This window comes from Parasteatoda tepidariorum, chromosome 2 (assembly GCF_982258835.1).
Source record: "Parasteatoda tepidariorum strain Cologne lab strain chromosome 2, Ptep-v5.0, whole genome shotgun sequence".
NCBI lineage: Eukaryota > Metazoa > Arthropoda > Arachnida > Araneae > Theridiidae > Parasteatoda > Parasteatoda tepidariorum.
The window spans coordinates 18,481,059-18,500,968 of record NC_141756.1 but is presented as its reverse complement, the minus strand read 5'-3'; the positions used below and the strand labels follow the sequence as shown (position 1 = coordinate 18,500,968).

At 29.4% G+C, this 19,910-nt stretch overlaps 2 protein-coding genes across 2 annotated transcripts in view; one reads left to right on the top strand and one right to left on the bottom strand.

Moving 5' to 3' along the window:
* LOC107443176 (uncharacterized) overlaps window positions 1-19,910 on the top strand; it is an 85,163-nt gene that overhangs the window by 27,965 nt on the left and 37,288 nt on the right. The gene's annotated exons all lie outside the window — the stretch shown is intronic.
* The window catches only part of LOC107455951 (metabotropic glutamate receptor 6-like), an 84,057-nt gene continuing 70,796 nt past the window's right edge, over window positions 6,650-19,910 (bottom strand). Inside the window, exons 5-7 of the mRNA XM_043047476.3 lie at window positions 15,133-15,666; window positions 11,851-13,110; window positions 6,650-7,025 (exon numbers count right to left, since the gene is read on the bottom strand). Coding sequence (XP_042903410.2) covers window positions 6,847-7,025; window positions 11,851-13,110; window positions 15,133-15,666 — 1,973 coding nt within the window. The 3' untranslated portion in view covers window positions 6,650-6,846. The remainder of the gene's footprint in view (window positions 7,026-11,850; window positions 13,111-15,132; window positions 15,667-19,910) is intronic.

The following is a 19,910-nucleotide window of genomic DNA, read 5'->3' as shown; positions in this document are numbered from 1 at the left end:
TGACCTCTTTGATCAATCTGTGAAAGAAACGGGGGCACGAGGTATCGTAATGTGCTCGATTTCGCTACTAAAGCGGGGGGAGGGGGTTCACCTCCTCAGCAGAAGAGCAAAATTTTGATGGTAAGCCTTCGGATTATCTTTAGTGATGTTTTCCAGACCGTCAATAATAGCCCATTGTACCGCTGTACTGCAACGTAAATATAGTATTTTCATTCTACTCAAAATTGTGCGACCCGTTATTTAACTTGACATGGGCTTATAAGCCGTCCTTTGTATGAAGCAAACAAGTCTGTACATGTAAATTAACCAAAAATAAATTAAATAAATAAATGAATAGAATACATTAAAATAATTAAGTAAAAGTCTTACAAGGGAAACTAGGGAAGTGTGACTCGCCAATTTTGAAATAAACTAGTGGGATGTATGCCTTATGAGGAATAATTTTAGGGGGCAACATTCGTTTCGGCCCATAGAAGGTTCTGTGAGAGATAAAAAATATTTCAATATATAGAAAATCGGTATTTTATTACTTCAATGCAGACTATTAGTTATTATAATTGTCTCATACTCCAATTAATTTTGTGGTACTGTACTATATAATGCATATTTATTGTCAAAATTGATTTCGAAAGTTTTATATATCTGTAGTTTTTCATAAAAACCTGTTAGGTTAATTTAAAAATATAATTGACATCAAATTTTCGAAAAACTTTCCAAATTAATTGGAGTACGTAATTGCAAATCAATTAATAATTAATTAACAATCAATGAATAATTAATCAACAATTAACCAACAATTAATTAATAATTAATTAATTTTTGATTAATTTATTAATTAGCAAATTAATTCCAAATTAATTGGATTACAATAACTAATAGTCTGCATTGAAGTAATAAAACACCGATTTTTCTATATTTTGAATTATTTTTTATCTCTCACAGGACCTTCTATGGGCCGAAACGAATGTTAATTAATTTATTAATTAGCAAATTAATTAATTATCCAATTAATTATAAATTAATTGGATTATGAGACAATTACAATAACTAATAGTCTGCATTAAAGTAATAAAATACCGATTTTCCTACTTATTGAATTATTTTTTATCTCTCACAGAACCTTCTACGGGCCGAAACGAATGTTGCCCCCCAAAATTATTCCTCATAAGGCATACATCCCACTAGTTCATTTCAAAATTGGCGAGTCACACTTCCCTAGTTTCCCTTGTTAGTATAATCAAGGAATGCTTATTTACTCTACTTTTCGTATGAACTACGCTCAGTTTGATTTAGGTTGGAAAAAAAACTAATCAGATCAATATGATCTGAGCTATTGAAACAGGATTCGATCTAAGAGGAATCTATGTCAGAATCATGCTCTCTATCCCATAGACAAACCAGTCATGGTGTAATCAGTGCTCAAAATCTGAAAACTTAACGTAGCTAAGTTTTGATATCTTTAATCGTTAGAGATAATTGTTTACGCTATTTTTAGGCACAGTTTACTATGAACTTGAAAACTTAGGGCTAAAAATAAAAGACAACTGGGAGTGCAGATCAATATGTACTGAGCTTCACGTACTGGGTTCGAACCTAGAGTAACCTGCACCGAAAGCGAGCACTTCGGTCCCTAATCAACCAGTGCCAACCACAATCAGGTTGCCAAAAAACTGATACAATATCTCGGAAATCTGAGCATTTTGGATAAAAACAAAGCTTCCATGGGAGAGTTTTTCCAAACATTCGAAAAACGTGGCTTTTTGGAAATCGAAAATAATTTGTAAAAGGTGTATAATTCCGTGCAATTAAATAGTCGAAGTGGTGCTGTATGAAGGAGTTGCACTTACAAAGTTTTTTTTTTATTTCACAGTAGTATATTGCTTGTGACCAAAGTGTCTGTGTGGGTAATGACGGTACATTATTGGTGTTTGTCGCAAACAGAAATAGGCTTACGCCATTTAGGAGAAAAAGAATGTTTGATTCTGTGTTTTTTAAATGTAAAGTGTTTATTCATACAATCTCAGGCTTTTTTTAACGCACTTAATATTAAATAATACCAAATTCTTCACTTTTAATAACGTGCCACCTGTATAATTTTCTTTAAATATACCTAAGAATTAGTTTTTTTTTTCAAAGATATATTGTATTAAAAAGCTAAAAAGATTTTCTAAGGGCAATTTCTCAAGCTTATTCAACAGTTATTTCCTGTCCCTTAAACAAAAAAAATATATATGTTTTATTAAATTATTTAAATATTTATGTAATACTAAAATAATTGAGTTAGCATTTCTGAAATGCTCAACTCTATTTAGTTATGTTCTTTTTCGGATCAACTGAAACATAATGTTTCAAGACATGCTAAATTTAAAAAAAAAATGATAACAAAATTGATAACTTATTCACTTGGTAATTATAGTTTATTTACTTAAGACACAGTATTAGCATTTGATTATTGAAACAATGCTTTTAAAATTGTGTAAAATTAAACCATAGTTTTTCAACTGGTTGATTTTTTTTAAACTTAAATTTTATTATTTAATAATTTAAATGTACCAGTAAAATATTCTCATTATTCTACGAGAAAACAAATATTCATTGTTGCAAATGTACTGAGCGCAAAACAAAAATGGACCAACCTATCTTTTGAAGTAATGATCTGATCTTCACGTAATAGGACTGATTCTTAATAATTCGAGAGAATTCAAATATCCTTATTATTTAGTGCAGACTATTTTTAAAGTTACCAAATCAGACACAAAAAAACTTACTTTCTCTGAATAAACATACCTTTTTCTCGACGTATTCAGATTTCTGACCCCTTAATTATTGGGAGTAGCTGCAATCTGGGATAAATGTGATCCTAATAGTTTGATCAGGAGAGCTGTGCAAAATTTTGACCCCTTAATGTTAATTTTATCTTTTTGCGTATTTAACTATATCTCAAGAACTTCTTAAGCGAATTGAAAAATTTTTACACTCTCATATAAAATTCATGTATCCAAAGATAATACTATGCGAAAAGTAATTTTTAGTAAATTTTTTATTGTTTTATTTAATAACAGTCGAAAAAATTTGAATTTTAAGGTATACCACTTTTTACGTCATTTTAAAGTATTTAATTTTACCTGGCAAAATTCAAAATTTGAGCGAAATTGGTTGGATAGTTCTTGAGAAAGCAAATTTTAAAAAAGTAATATATTTAAAGCTCGATTTCTCAGGAACTAAACAGATTTTTTCAAATTTTGTATTTTGCCATGGAAAATTCGATTCTCTTTCAAATGCCATGAAAAACTGTATATTTTCCCATTTAAAATTTTTTCCTCCATTATTAAATAAAATAATAAAAAATTATAAATATTTACTAAAACTTACATTTTGTATCGAATTATCTTTGGATAAACGAATTTTATAATATTGTGCACAAATTTTTCAATTTGTTTAAAAAGTTTTCGAGCTATGGCAAAATTCTCAAAAAATAAAATTGATATAAGAGATCGAAATTTTGAGCCAGATTGCGGCTACCCCCTATATTTTGGGGGTCAAAAATTCGAGTCCGTCAATAAAAAAAGGTATAACCATTTAAAGAAAGTACGTTTATGTGTCTGATTTCATAAATTAAAATATCGTCTGCACTAAATAATTAACATGTTTGAAATCACCTCCTCGAACCATTCAGAATAAGTCCTAAAATGTGAAGATCCGATCAGTAGATCAAAAGTTATTCAAGATGGTCCGTTTTTTCTTGGCGCATATGATGAAACTGATAAAAATTTTGAATTTACCTAATCAATAATATTTAGAAAAAGAAAATCAAAAAACCAGCTTCCTTAAAAAAATGTTTGCACAAGGAGAAGCCGAACAGAGTTTTTTTTTCAAAACAGTGATCCTCAATTACTAATAAATTAATTACTGCTTTCTTTTTTAGTTCCATCCTGTTTTTACAAATGGTAAGCATACAGAGTAAATAAGGAGAGATATTAATTTTAATGTTATTAGAGTATTTTTTATAAAACGTTGACGAAAAACAATGTAAAGGAAATATTAATCAGTCTTTTGGTAAGAAACAATTACGAAAAAGAATTTTTCTCATTTTTTGTTTTTGTTTACCTAATTTTTCAATTATTAATTTAACCTTTTTCTCTTCCATCTCTACTTTTTGTACTCTTTTTTTTCCGTCTTGTCGAAAAATCCAAATACTTCTAAGTGAGTTTGACAGAGTATTTTAATTACTTGCTTATTAATAATCTGTTTTTTTTTGGTCATGTTTTCCTCAAGAAATTGCGTTGTTTGAAAAGGAAAATTCTTACTTGTTAATTTTCGCTGCGAAATAATAATTTTAAGAGAAAACACCTTTAAACCTAATATTATATTTAACAAGCTTATGTTTAAAATCGAAAATAGTTAATCAATCATTTTGATCCATCGATTATATTTGAGTTAAAATTAGTCAAACACGAAAGAAAAATGTGGCTTCTATTTATCTCTACTATATCTTTACTTTGAATCTTAGAAGGAACATACCTTCGTTTTTATTTAATTTTTTCTAAAATTAAATTAAATCATAAAATGTTGAAATAAAACTGCCTTGGTATCATTATTAACTTTCTAAAGAAAACAAAGTAACCCGTAAGTGAAAATAATTCATTACTTTCTTAAGTGAGGCGTTCTTAAAATTTTTACAAGAATAAATTTAAACTGCAGATAAAATAATTAACACTGCATTTAGTATATATCTTTACAAAGTTTTTTTCCCTATAAATTTAAGTGTTGCAAGATGCCGCCTATAGTAAGAGGAATTCTCTTAAATAATTCATTTTTAAGAAAAGTAGTAATAATGTTATTGACTATTAGTAAACCATTTTTTATTTTTGTTAATGAAAAAAACATTTAAAACTTATAAGAACTTTAAAGACATTCTAACATTTGAACAACCGATATTTTGCATAACTAGAACATTCACTGCTGTCATTTTGGCCCCAGTAAGGAAACTGAAATAAACATTTAATTTTTAATGCGTTTATTATATAAATTAATACAATTTTTCTTTAATGCTTTTGAAAACCTCAAAAAGTTAGGAAAAAATCACAAAACTAAGTAAACTGATCTAAATATTTTAGAAATTAGCTCATCTCTAACTTTTTGTGGCCAAAATGAAAACGGTAGTTGTTCTAGTGTTAAGCACTAGACTAATAAATAATATTACTAATTTAATTCAATATAGACTATTCGTAATCCTTGAATCTTTTTTATATGCTCTAGATAGTTAAAAATACATGCTATTAAAAGTTATGCATTTTGAATAAATGTTTTAATTTAAATATTGAGAAGGTTTTGAAACAAAAAGGAAACGTAACTTGACTTATTATTAAAGTTTTCAGTGGTTTGGACAAAGCAAACGTAAGAAAATAAATAAAGAATGTTTTATAAAATAAAATTTTGAAATGTATAAACCTATTAAAAAAGAAATGCGCAAAATTAAAAATAAATCTTCAATTTTTGTTATTGTCAGTCTGTATTAGTACCAATGTAAAACAAATAAATACATAAGAAACGGTATAGTATTTTAATACCCATTATTACACTTTAAATACTCTAAAAATGTATGACTTATTTCCATTAAGAGAACTTCTTTGAATGTAGTTGTCATTGCATATCTTTTAATTTACAAGGTAATTTTAATTATGTTTAAGGATTTAATTTTAATTATGTTAAGGACAGTGATTTTTTTAAAAAATTAATAAATTACTATACCTTATGGAAATAAAAAGGCTAAATATAATACATAAATTTTAAAGAGTTCAATATTCAAAAATTACGTTTTGAATATTGTGCAACAAAGTATAAAAAAATTATTAGAATCATATTGCAAATAATTGCTCATTTTCCAGTTGCTTTTTTAATTTCATTAATTCAAATTTAAAAAATAAATATTTACAAAACGTAAAATTTTAAGGAAAATAAATGTTAAATATAAATACAGCAAACTTGAAAAGCATTCGTAGATTTTGCGAAATACTGCTTAATTATTGAGCAGCAAAGTATTGAATTTTACTTAAATGATATAAAGAATCGAAAATTTCACAGTTATATCAATTAATGAATAAAACACTATTATATAATAAAAATAATAGTTGAATAATAAGTAAAAGAAAATTTAAAATAAAAACATTAAATATATTGTAACATAAAATGCTTTAACTAATCTTTTTAAGTTATTTCTTTATGCAAATCTTCCTTCTAAATTTATTTTTGAAAAGTAAACGTGTTCTTACATTTTCCCTTTAGGTTTTAAATTTAGATTAAAGTATGCAAGAAATAACATTTAAAGTTTTTCCCTTAACCAAGCTTGAGAAATGGTGAAATATCTTTGCCCAATTTTTGAATCAGCTGCAATAAATAATAATTTCGTTTTTGCAATTAAAAGTTCATCGGGACGTTTTTGCAAGAATTTCCTTAATTTCGCTTTTATGTCACTTCAAATTTTCGGTCACTTAAGTACTTCAATTTATGTCACTTAGATGATCGCCTTCTTAACAATAAAGATTAAATAAATACTACTGTGCTTTTTTTATGTCCTGTACCTGTCTTCCCAGCTGGCCCGACCATCTTCGTCACACTAAACTAAAAAATTTTATAGAATAAGTGAAGATTTTAATAAAATCCTATTTTATTATTGAGCAAATAAGTATTGAAAGTATTGCAGTTGATTATTATACAATCTTAATTTTTTGATAAAACAATTTATAATGTTTTAATGAAATAAAAATCATAAATATAGATACAACGGCATTAGACAACACTTGGAGATTTTGATAAGTTCTATTTCATTACTGAGCAACAAAGAATTTAAAGTATTGCAGTTGAATCCTCTCTTCTACAGTTGCTTATTATTGTGCAGCTAATGCATCTGGGCATGCTTGTGATTATGGTCTCACTTGATGTTTGAGTTCCACAGCTGGAAAATCTTTTCAATGGATTTGAATCGCTGCTGAGTTTGCTGTTTAAGTCATTGGCATCTAAAGAACCTAAAAATTAGAAAAACAATTAAAAAACATTTCTTTTAATTTAAAGCACATTCGGAAATGAAACTATCACTTATGAGGATTTAGAAATTCTTGAGCTGTATTTCGCTAATTTCGCGAATTATTTAGAAATGAAATCACATGACTTGTGACAAAAACCAGTGCTAAAGTAGGAGTGCAACGAAAAAATTATTTAATTCCTTTTAAGTTAAAATAATGTGCAATTAGCTCGTAATTACTTAATTAAAATCAGTTGCATATTGGATAGAAACAGCATACATTTAGATATTAGTTAACGATTTATGTATTTGGTATTAATTTAAAACGGATCAGTGTTTTCATAAATCTGGTCCACTGAAAAACATCTATTCATCATTATTATAATACACTCATGTCCATAAATTAAGGCACAGAAAGAGACAGAAGCCAAACAAATTTGACTTATTTGTAAAGTCTATGTATTAAACAAAAGGTAAGGAGCAAAAAAGATGCTATATGTTTGACATAATTAATAAAAATTGCGATTTTTACTGCCTGGAGCAAATTTCAAAAAAGAACCTATTTACAAAAAACAGTATAACATAGTTAGTATGATGGTTAATACGGAGTATGTCTCCCGGACGATGCAATACAGGCCGTACAACGCCTAGGCATGCTGAATATCAAATTATCAATCTGATCCTGTGGAATATTACACCACTCATCAAGCACTCATCCGAAAGTCCGGTAGACAGGTGGGAGGGGGTTGACGGCCTGCAATTCGTCGGCCAAGCATATCCAACACATGCTCTATTGGATTCAAGTCCGGTGAGTATGCTGGCCAATCCATACGGGTGATATCCTCCGATTGAAGACATTTGTCTACAATGTTTGCACGGTGAGGACGGGCGTTGTCGTCCATAAACAGAAATTTAGCACCCATGGCGCCCCGAAACAAACGTACATGTTATTCCAGAATGACATCCCTATAGATGTGGCCTGTAATCGTTACACTCTGAACATGCAGGTCAGTTCTGGAACCAATAATAATTCCTCCCCAAACGAGCCAACCAGTACCACCGTAACGGTGTCGTTCAATGGTGTTGTCTTGGTGGTAACGGGTACCCGGCGCTCTCCATATGAAAGTCCGGCGAAAATCAGACTGCAAACTAAACCTGGACTCGTCGGAAAACATCACACAAGACCACTGTTGCGGTGTCCACAATGCATGCTCTCTACTCCAGGCTAATCGCAGGCGACAGTGAGTTGCGGTAAGTGGAACACAACTGACAGGTCTACGAGCATATAGACCATAGGTTCCCAAAGTGGTCCAGGTGCACCCCCAGGGGTCCGTAGGAGACCACACGGGGGTCCACGTAAACGTGAAAAGAAAACAGGGGTTCACAAGTTGCAAATGGGGGTCCACGAAAAATTTTCTGGTTTTCATAATAAAGAACAAAACTTTTGGCTTGGCTTTACCTTAAAAACTTTGCAAAAACTTTGAAGTCGGACACTAAAGGCGAATCGATAGTCCTGAGTGATTTTTTTTTTTACAGAAAAATCTATTCCATTTACAAATATAATTTCGGTGGCAGCAGATGGAGCTCCTGCCATGTTCGGGTGATACCGTGGGTTTATAAGCTATCTTGAAAGAATAATACCAGGACTAATTGCAATTCACTGTGTCATCCACCGACAACACCTTGTAGAGAAAAATTTGAGTGATAGATTGCCCCAATCGCCTCAATTTATGATTAACGCAGTTAATAAAATAAGAAGCAATGTTTTGAATACCCGTTTATTTGCACTATTGTGCGATGAAAATGATGAAGATTTCTAACGACTACTCTTGCATACTGAAGTACGCTGGTTGTCGAAAGGTGCATGCTTATCGAGATTTTATTCACTTTTCGAATCAGTGATAGAGTGTCTGGAAACACCAGATTTAAAAGAAAATCTGATCAAATATAAAGCGGATATTGCGTACTTAACAGATTTATTCATAAAATTCAATGACGTTAACTTGCAGTTACAAGTGGACAGCCTTAATTTAATAAAAACAAAGGGGGTAATTTCGGCTTTTCTTGGTAAATTGAAATTAGCACCAACGAGGAACTAACTGAAGGTGGAATTTAAAAAAGGCTATCAAACATTTTGGCTGCAGGCAGAAATCCCCGAAAAATATCCTGAGCTATGGAAAATTGCGAGAAAATTTTTGATAGCGTTTCCCTCGTCATATCTTGTCGAAAGAAGTTTCAGTGCCGTTACCAACCTGCTGTTAACAAAAAAAATAGCAGATTGAACATCACAGAATGGGGAGATTTGAGATTACTTCTTACAAAACTGAAGCCAAATATTGATAATTTGTTGTCAATTCATCAAGTGCATCAGTCTCATTAAAAATATGACTATTTTTTATTGTTGATTTACATTTCTGAGTTCATTGTTGATTTTTTGTAATAATAAATGATTATAATTTTGTATAACCACAAGTATTATTTTAATAAATAGGACACAAGAAAATGTGCTACTTTTTCTCCCTTCTTAGCACCCCCAATTTAGGGCGATATTTCTTAGGAGTTTTGGGAATACAGTAGAAATGTAGCAGCAGGGGGTCTACCGAAAATAGTAAAACTTTGAAAGTGGTCCACGAGAAAAAAAAGTTTGGGAACCTCTGATATAGACCAATGTGCCCTAAGCGTCTGGACACGGTCTGCCTTGAAACTGTCGTACCGGTAGCTGAAGAGAGCTGACGAGACAGGTCTGATGCTGTGCTCCGTCTGTTTCTTTTGGCAGTAACTGCCAAATACCGGTCTTCATTCGGCGTTGTAACTCGGGGGTGACCTGTGCTGTAACGTCTACTCACATTACCATCATCTTGGAATTGTTGCCAAAGCCTGGAGATGACACTCTGGGTGATTCCAAGTTCCTCGGATACTTCCAGCTAAGTACGTTCACGTTCCAGTCGTCCGATGATTCTGCCACGTAAAAAATCATCCAAATACCTCCCTTGTGCCATAACTATGCGGTTATTGCACTGAAAGGCTTTTAAAGCGCTTGTGAACAATTTTATTTCTTTGCCACCATTCCTTATATACCCCTCTCTTACACTCTCGCCATTGTGACGTACTACCAGCGTCATCTAGTGGTTTCCTGTAATTTGAATATTCTTCTTAAGGATGTGTGTGATAATTCTACAGGTGAAATTTTAATTTTAGAGTTTGATTTCCGTGTGATTCTGAATTATCCTTAATTTATGGACATGAGTGTATCTATGCTAATGGTCAAAAATGCAGCATATAACTTAAGGTTTTCTTTTACTAGAGCTGAAAGAATTTTTTTAATGTAAATATTTACAGATGCTGCTCATTTTTACACAATGTGGAAATATTTAAATACACAGTAATGTTCATATTTATTTTTAATAATAATCTTTGAGATAAATAGGAATTTTGTTATGGTTATAAATTATTATTATTTTCTTTAAAGTTTAATTTCCCTTTCTGAAATACAGCATTTATTTGATAAATTAACAATGGTTATTGTTAATTTATCACCTTATTTTTGCAAATCAGAACCTCTATTGGTACTTGCAAGGAGGAATTCAAAAATAGCGAAATTAATGTTTTATTAATTTAAAATTTTAAAAAATTTAAATTACATGAAAAAACCCACAATTAAAGCATTTGGTATAATTGGAAAACAAATCAATGCTTTCAAGAATTTAGTCAATTGAAAAATGTTTGTCTATCGATATAATCTATATGCTTATGCTCAAAATTTTACTTGCATTTTATATAATAATTTCTAATGCACTGCTTTTTATTATTTAATAAATAATTAATTAGACACTGATGTTAATATTTAGTCTCAACATTTCTATCATTGAGTAAATATTAGTTATGCTATAGCTAAAGATTGTTTTTATGTATTTATATTAGCTAAATATTATTTTTATGTATTATAAAATAAAACTCATTTTTCTGTTATAAAGAACTAAATAAAGGTATATGCTTCAATTCAGTACTCTTATAATAAAAGTAATTTTTTCTACTTCTTTTACCTCAAAATAATACTTTCATAATTATAATAAAATACGTCTTATTGCTATTCTTTATAATGTTGATTGCAATTTTGGGGTTTATAATGTTGAATGTTATTCAACATTAAGTAAAATTTTAATTATTTTAATAACAGTAAGTAAAATTTTAATTAATTAAATTGAATTAAACATTTATTTAACTTAAAGCGGGGATTCCTGTATAATATCAATAATAAGTAAATAAATCATACATCTTCGATAAAAATAAATAACAGATCTTCGATAAATAAATAAATTTTCGAAAAAAGTTTAAAATATTCATGTTAAAATTAAAATAAACATGGTTAAGAAAATGAAAGAATAAAATTACTTCGTAATAATAAAGCATCGTGCGAATAAGTAATATCATGCATTCATAATTCCTACAATTATTTTATTATTTCCCTTGACGAACTGTCAGATGGAAACTTGAAAATTACATAGTCTAAGATGAAAAATAATGCAAAGCACCCACTGTCATTCTCCTGGATTTCTTATACTAGGAAAATAAGGTCTTATTCCTATTACCATATACACAAAATAAATATTCTAATGCATGCCTACAGTATGTTAGAATTTTTAAAGCAACACTGTGTAGCAATTGCACATCTTCATAAAACAATCAGCTATTTTTAACAAAGTGACAATTGGGTGTATGTTTTATTTTTAAATAATTCGCAAGTAATAAATGGAACCTTTGCTTGTTAATTCAAATACAGACTACTGCAGTTTAAAAATGCTTGAGAAAAGATCTGCAATTCAACTTACCCTCAGATATTGTTGTGCGCTCCACTTTGTTTGAGACATGCTTGTTATTATCGTTCACCGAGAACTTACTGGTATTCATCAAAGACTGTCTCACATTTTTCTTTGGATGAAGCAATATTATGTAAAGTTTTGGAGTGAAAAGACAAAACAGAGTCACGGTGGCGCTCAAACTGACAGTCACTGACATGGTGAACACGTTAATTTCGTCATGATCAGTGGTCGTAAAGTACAGAGGGATAAATGCTAGCCACACTATACAAGTAGTATACATAGTGAATCCGATGAACTTGGACTCGTTGAATGCTTCTGGTATTTTCCGCGTAAGAATAGCATAGACTGTACAAATGAGGATTAGTATCATCGGATACGCGAATGCAATCATGTAAGTTGCATCAATGGAAGCAGCACACACTAAATGACTCTCATCTGGTGTTGGATGATAGAGTATGGCTTTGGGTGGACTAAAGCCCATCCACATAGCTGAGAATATTATTTGTATGCTTACTATGAGTCCACAAATAATAAGCTGTGATTTCGGGCTTATGAAGCTAGGTCGTTTCGTACTTTTCGCTCCTGACCTGAAAATTCTATCAATTCTATTCGTTTTCGTCAGAACAGCACTGTAGACGATAGTAAAGCATAAGCCTATACCCATTTTCTGGGCACCGCATTTAAAGTCCGATGGGCGTTGCACTAACAAAAATGTTATAGCATAGCAGAGAAATATACCTGAAAGCAAAACGTAGCTTAGTTCTCGGCCAGAGGCTTTCACGACTGGTGTGTCATTGTGTTTGACAAAAACTACCATAACAAACGTGGTCAATATGATGCCAAATGAAGAGAAGGACATAATACCTATGGCCCAATAACTGTCTATTCGCATGTACTGAAGAGGTATAATTTCGCAGCGTGTGTGATCTGCAATTGGCAAATAACCTAATTGACAATCTTCGCAACTAGTTTCTTGCACTAGAATTTGGTATTTAGTGCAATTGAAGCAGTGCCAGCAACATTTTCCACCTTCGACATACTTTTTCGCCTGACCCATTCCACAGGGAAGACTACAGACGGAAGTAGGCATTCCAGGTTCGTCTTGTCTGAACCTGATAACTGACATGTTGAGTTTCAATTCTCCCTCTGAATATTCTCCAACGCGAACCCACTTATAGGATCCTGGTTGTACTTGCTTGAAATGAATTATGTTATAACGTGCAGGGCCATCACCATTTTCAGAAAAATGAAATTCATCTCCACTCAAACCTTAAAGTAAAAATAATTCACAATTAATGCATAAATCTCTAAGTTTAAAATCCAAAACAAAACAATGAAAAGGGATTTGTTATTTATACCATCATAAGCATACAACACTGAAAAAATTCAAAATCATATTATTGTATAAAGTACTGGCGAACCTGAGTGAAATCCAATTTTACATAAAATCCGTTTTTATTGTAAAATTTCATATCATAATTTTTACATTAATATTTCTTTAATTACAACAATTCAGTGATTTTAAAGTTAAAATTATGGTACATCAGACTTTTTTCCATAAAATGTTACGGTAAAAATAGTTTTTACGGTAAAAAGCACCTTACCCTCAGTTTCAGTACTTTTACCCTAATTTGATCCGGAGTTTCTACAGTACATACATGAAATGCATTTTGTAGTTATAAAAACATTTCTCAATATAATCCTTATCTCAAGCAGGCTTAGATTTTTTCCAATCGTTTCTATTGCTATCATTTCATATTCATTGAAGAAAAATATCTAACTTTTATTGGATTTTTTTCAGCTTTTAAAATAGGTATATACTTATGTGTCTTATGATTAAATCAGATATATGAAATATCACATACATTTTCAGTTAATGATGCATTTCAAAGAGCATTTTGTTTTAAGTTTAATTATATAAAAAAGCAAAATTTTTAAAAATTTCATTTGATGCATGCAGAAAGATACATGAAAAATATTTAAGTTTAAGGTTATTATCTTTTCGTTACATTTAAAAAAATAAAATAAAATTAGTGCCATTTAAATGCTGTTTAACCTTTTCATAATTTTGAGTTTTTACTCATTACAATGCTGTAAACTGTTATTTAATATTCGAAAAAAGTCACACCTTTAAACGAACAACTTACTTTTCCCTTTTAGTTTGTTATAGCATGACTTCTTAAAATTATCAAATTTTATTAGAATTTGTAGTATGATGCAGAAATTAAAAGGGTTGCAATAATAAGAGAAAACTTTACCTCTTTAAAACTTTAATTCAAATGTTCAACAGAACATAAATCGCTAGAGCGTTTGACCAACAATTTTTTAATCAAGGTTTACTAATGGATGTTTATAACTAGCAATAATTAATTTTTGCTTAAATAATTTGGTTAGATATAATATCTCTTTAATTTACAAACAATTAAATTTCTTTTTAGTTAGTTAAATTAGTAGGAACTCATACATTATTAAACTCAAACATTAATTTTAGCTTTGATTTGAAATTGTTGAATACTAAAATATTATTATATACGTATAACTATTTTCAACACATTTTTTTAACTCGCTAACGCAAATGAAAATGTGCTTTATTACACTATTAGAAGCATTTTTACAGAAAAATACTCGTTTATATTCATTGTAAGAAACTCCGAATAAAACAATGGTAAAAAGTACTTTTTTTGCAGCAAAATCTATTTCTACCGGAACATATTAGGGAGCAAAAAATCTGATATACAGTGATTTTAAAAGTAATAATTACCATAAAATCATTGAATCAGTCTAATTTAAATACATAATACTGTAAAAATTAAGGTATCATATTTTTCGGTAAAAATGGATTTCACGGATGAGGAACACTAAAAAACCAGGATAAGGTTTTAATATAAAATTAAGAAACATATATTGTGTGAAAAATTATTTTAGAATAAATAATTGTTTATTTGCGGAAACAAATTAGAAGCACATATTGGCAGACCTAGAATCTCCGGATGGAGGAATAAAATATAAAGAGACTTACTAAGAAAAAAAAGACTCTTAGAATTAAGAACACAAATACGGTAATATCTAGAAAGCATTATATACTTGTTCGGAATGTTATCTCCGTTTATAAAGTAAGAAAAAATAAAACTATTATCAAGATCTGAAGAATCATCATCGATGCCAATTGTGGCAAAGGTAGAATTAAAGCCATCAAAACAAGCTTATTTGTTCATGCACAAGAATTCTAAAAGTACTTATCGTGAATAAATATAACTATACATCAAATATAAAAGAAATAATAATTATTACCCCTAAATGATACATTTTTCAAGTAATTTCGAAGTACTGCACCATCAATAGGATCCATTTTTGCACACAGTCCTGCAATGCCACCACACAACTCAGAATGCATGTTCTTCAAAGCGTAAGCAAATGCCAACACTGAGTCGCTAACAAACTGCAGTTGCTTCTCTGATTCGTATCCATTTTCAGGAGAAATTGTCTCATTCCCCATGCAAATGCTCGTAAAATTGTTGTATGGTGTCACCATGCTTCCTGCCCACTTACAGCTGAAGAAGTGTTCCCAGAACTCCGTAAACCAAGGATTTCTTTGATTGTTGCTCACTGTGAGTCGTTGAAAGTATTGTTCGAATCCAATAACTGGGTGTGCTCGTGGTTGGACTGATATGGTTCCTTCAACTTCGCGTTCATTGCCATCAAACACTAACGCACGAGCACTCCAGCCATCACTGCCGATCCATGAAAAGGTACCAGTGCAGTTGTTGCGTCCAACGGCTCTCATGACTCCTGCTACTTCCTGATCTGATCCAAAAATTATAACACCTAAATAAAATAAAAAAATTATTCTTTAATTTTTCCTCTGTTTTAACATGTGGAAAGAGATAGAAAAAAAACGAGAAAAAAAGCAAAAAACGTTGATATATATATACATATATCTATATCTATATCTATATATATATATATATCTATATATCTATATCTATATCTATATATATATATATATATATATATATATATATATATATATATATATATATATATATATATATATATCTATATCTATCTATATATATATATATATATATATATATATATATATATATATATATATATATATATATATATATATATATATATATATATATATATATATATATATATATATATATATATATATATATATATATATATATATATATATATATATATATATATATATATATATATATATATATATCAACGACTTACATGACTCCTGCTACTTCCTGATCTGATTCAAGAATCTTAACTTAACACCTGGTCAACGAAACATTTTATTCCTTAAATTTTTCTGTTTAAGCGTGTTAAAAAATAAAAACTATAATGAAAAAATTTATTAAATAAATGAAAAAACGTGTGAAATTTAGAATGTCTTGGATGGAATGAAACATGAATAGATGCATCTAAAATTATTCATTTAAGATATTTTTTTATACATTTTTATTAAGCAAAAATGAATTCATTATTTGCTCATATGTCCGTAATTATTATCCTTCTTCCATCTAAAATATTTTCTTCGGATAATGTTTTATGATTTATTGAGTAAAAAAATTAATTATTGGCTCATGTTTCATAATTATTGTCCTTTATTTTATCTAGCGTAAAAATTTGAAACATAAGAACATCTTCATTTACTCACCATAAAAAGTGCATAATAAAAAGTTTTTTTTTACCAAAATTCAGGCTTTCAAGTCGATAAAAAGTTAACACTTTGTTCACATATTTACCAAAGCGTTTTTTAAAAAAATAAAATTAATAAATTAAAAAAGAACGTAAAAGACTGAGTGAAACTTGGAACGCTTTAGATAGAATTAAACATGAATATACCGAAAACATGCCTTTAAGTTAATGTTTTACGATTTTACAGAGCAAATATATCTTAATTATTAGCTCATGCTTTTGTAAATATTATCTTTTATTATCCAACGTAAGAAATTGAGACTTGTGATTAGTTTGTCAAGCTTAAAAATAGGAATTTTGCATTTAAAGATTCGTATTGTTCTAGCAGCCCAGTTGAAATCAATGAAGGCGATTAAGCCAATTTTCTCACAAAAACGTGCAAAAAAAGATATTGGAAATGGAAAATGAAATAAAATGCTCCCGCACTTCAAGCTTTAAAAAAAGATTTGAAAAAAAAAACGAAGGAAATTTACTTGCTAACTCATTGAATTAAAAATAACCATTGATTTAATGTAATTGAAATTAGAAACAAATACAAAAACTTCTTAGTCTAGTTTCCTCTTTATAATAGCATGGTGGCTTAGCTCTGAGGAAAATTAAACTCTTGCAGACCATTGCCTGTAATCCTTTATAACCCTTTTTATTTCATTTTTATGACATTCTAATAAACTTTTTTGGGTGTGGTTCTGATAAATAACTGGTCTCTTCTAACTGCTATTGCGAAGTTTAATCATCGTGTTATTTTTCAAAACGAAATCAGTATTCATTTATCAATCTCAGGAGGTTGATCAGGAAAAATAGATCCGGGGAAGAAAATTCTAAAAGCAAACTTAAACTAAATCATGCTTAAAATAAAAATCTTAGTTAAAGCATAAGTAAATATATTTTAAAACAGATTTATTTAGTGTACTTAGTTTTTAAAGCCTTCTCGGGAAATTCCTCAAACACCACTAATACTCTTAGAGTTAAGGAATTAAAGTTAAGGAATTTTCCGATGTTAAACAGGCTAGCGTTTGTTTAAGGATTCGAATAGGAAACGAGTTCTGAATCAATATGTGTTGAATGTATGTTGAATATTCATAAACACAGCAGGGAAGCATGCTAACAAATTTAGTTAATCTGTTACCTTCCACGCACGCTATTAAAAGATCAGTTACAATAGCTATTTGTATGTTAATTTTTTCAAGAGCTGGGAAATGGTAATTTAAAAGCATTTTTTTGTATTAATCTATAAATTCTGCAATCTCAAAACTTAATTATATTTTAATATTACTAATTATATATAAATTATGTATTAATTATGCACTAATTTTTTATTAATTAGATATTAATTGCATATTAATTATATACTGGCATCGAGATTTTTATAGCCATGCATGCTTCGGTCATATAAAAATTCCAACCGGACATGTTTTTTTTTATATTTTTACATGCCCGGATAGGAATGTAAATATTCAGTCAGAAAAACAGATAAAGCACACCTCAAATTTTATTTTATTTCATAACCGTCATTGAACAGCAGATCCGGCTGTCAAAGGCTGTTTTGGGTCGGCTGTCATTTTTCCACTAATGTTCAACACCGTCGACTTGTAATTTTGAACCTAATACAAAAGACAAGGGAACTCCTGGATCAAGTATTGGGAGAAATTTGCCTTCGTTGAGAAATTTTAATGGAATTAACCCACATTTGCGTTGCATGGAGGGGAAACCTAGAGAACCTCTAACGGTTAGGTCTCCCGAAGAAAAATCGTCAAAATATGGCACCGAGTTTCTTGAAACTGTTTGCAAAGAAAATAGGACCGAAAGGCGCACTTGAGGTAATTTTCAATTGCAGATAGTATCTTGCTGTAAAGAATTATCATGGCATTTAAACAGAAAAATAACTTTAAAAAGACAATAAATGTTTGAAAAAAAATCACTTATTGTTTTTCAATTCCAGCGTATTTTTATGAACCTAGATAATTCAGCGAAGTAACTTTTTTCTTAGAAAAATCAAAAACGCCTTTACTTTTTTACGAAACTGTTGCATCTCTTCATGTTGATGTTTCGTGCTATTTTTAGAGTTAGCATAGATGGCCCTGACTATAGATAGACTCAGCTTAATCTAACAGTCATGAATGATTGTTAAAATTTGACAGCAGTTATGAAAACAACATATTATTAATAAAAAAGAGTTAAATTTAAAGTAGCTTTTTTAACGCTAGAAAGACTGAAACTTAGTATATACCTAAATTGCCCAAAAGCAGTCAAAATGACTGCATTGTGAAAGAATTACTAATGTGTAAAGAAATTTGTTTAATTAATTTTTAATATTTTTTATATTATTTACAGTTATATAACAAATTATTAGTAAATATTAACAATAAAAAAATTTGCTTCACTCGGAAGGAAAATATTAATTTATGCATTATTATTTGCGCATTTTTTGCAAATGAAAAAGCAGTCAAAATTAATTCTTTTTGGCTACTTAGTGTTTAGTAACAAGTCATTGAAGAGCATGCACTTGTAGACAGAACTTAATAATTGTCATATAAAAACTTCCACGTTAATGATAAATGCTGTGTTTCTCTCCATAAATGAGTAATGTATTCTTAATTATTTTACCTTATATATTTTTGTTCAAGAAATACTTAATACTTTTGATTTATACTTAAAATAAAAGTGTTGATATAATGTTGTTAATGTCACTATTTTATACAACTTAATAATGGGCACATTCATATCTTTCCACTCATGACCAAACGAAAAAAAATGTTCGGGCATGTATTTTCTACACTAACATGCCCAACAGGAAAAATCAAATGTTGAGAGTTTTCGAGCCTTGAAATAGAAAAAAATACCTTTGCTCATGCTGTTTTCAAAAAATAAACACAATAATAATATTAAAGTTGAACTTTGAAATAAAACCAAAATACACAGTATTTACGACATTCCTTTAGTATTTTACCATATTCTAATAGTTTTAACCATACTTTTTTTCTTATTTTATGTCCAATGCTGCAACAACGCAAAAAAAATTTTTAATTATATTAATTCTAATGCAATTCTTAACTTAATTATATTCTCAATTACCTTATATTCCTAATTATAACATATAATTAATAAAGGTTCTTTGAGTTTCATTCTTTTTAAATAAATTGAAAATTTTAAGAACTTGGTGATAGATAAGGTTTTATACAAACATTACTTTAAAGCAGTTCTAGCAGTTATCTAATTGATTGCTAGAACAAATTTTATATGAGATTATTTTAAGATTTATATATATAAATTTAGAAATTCAATTTGTTTTTGAAATAAAGAAATTTTTCATACAAAACCATATATATTTTTAAAAGCAATTCAAGAAA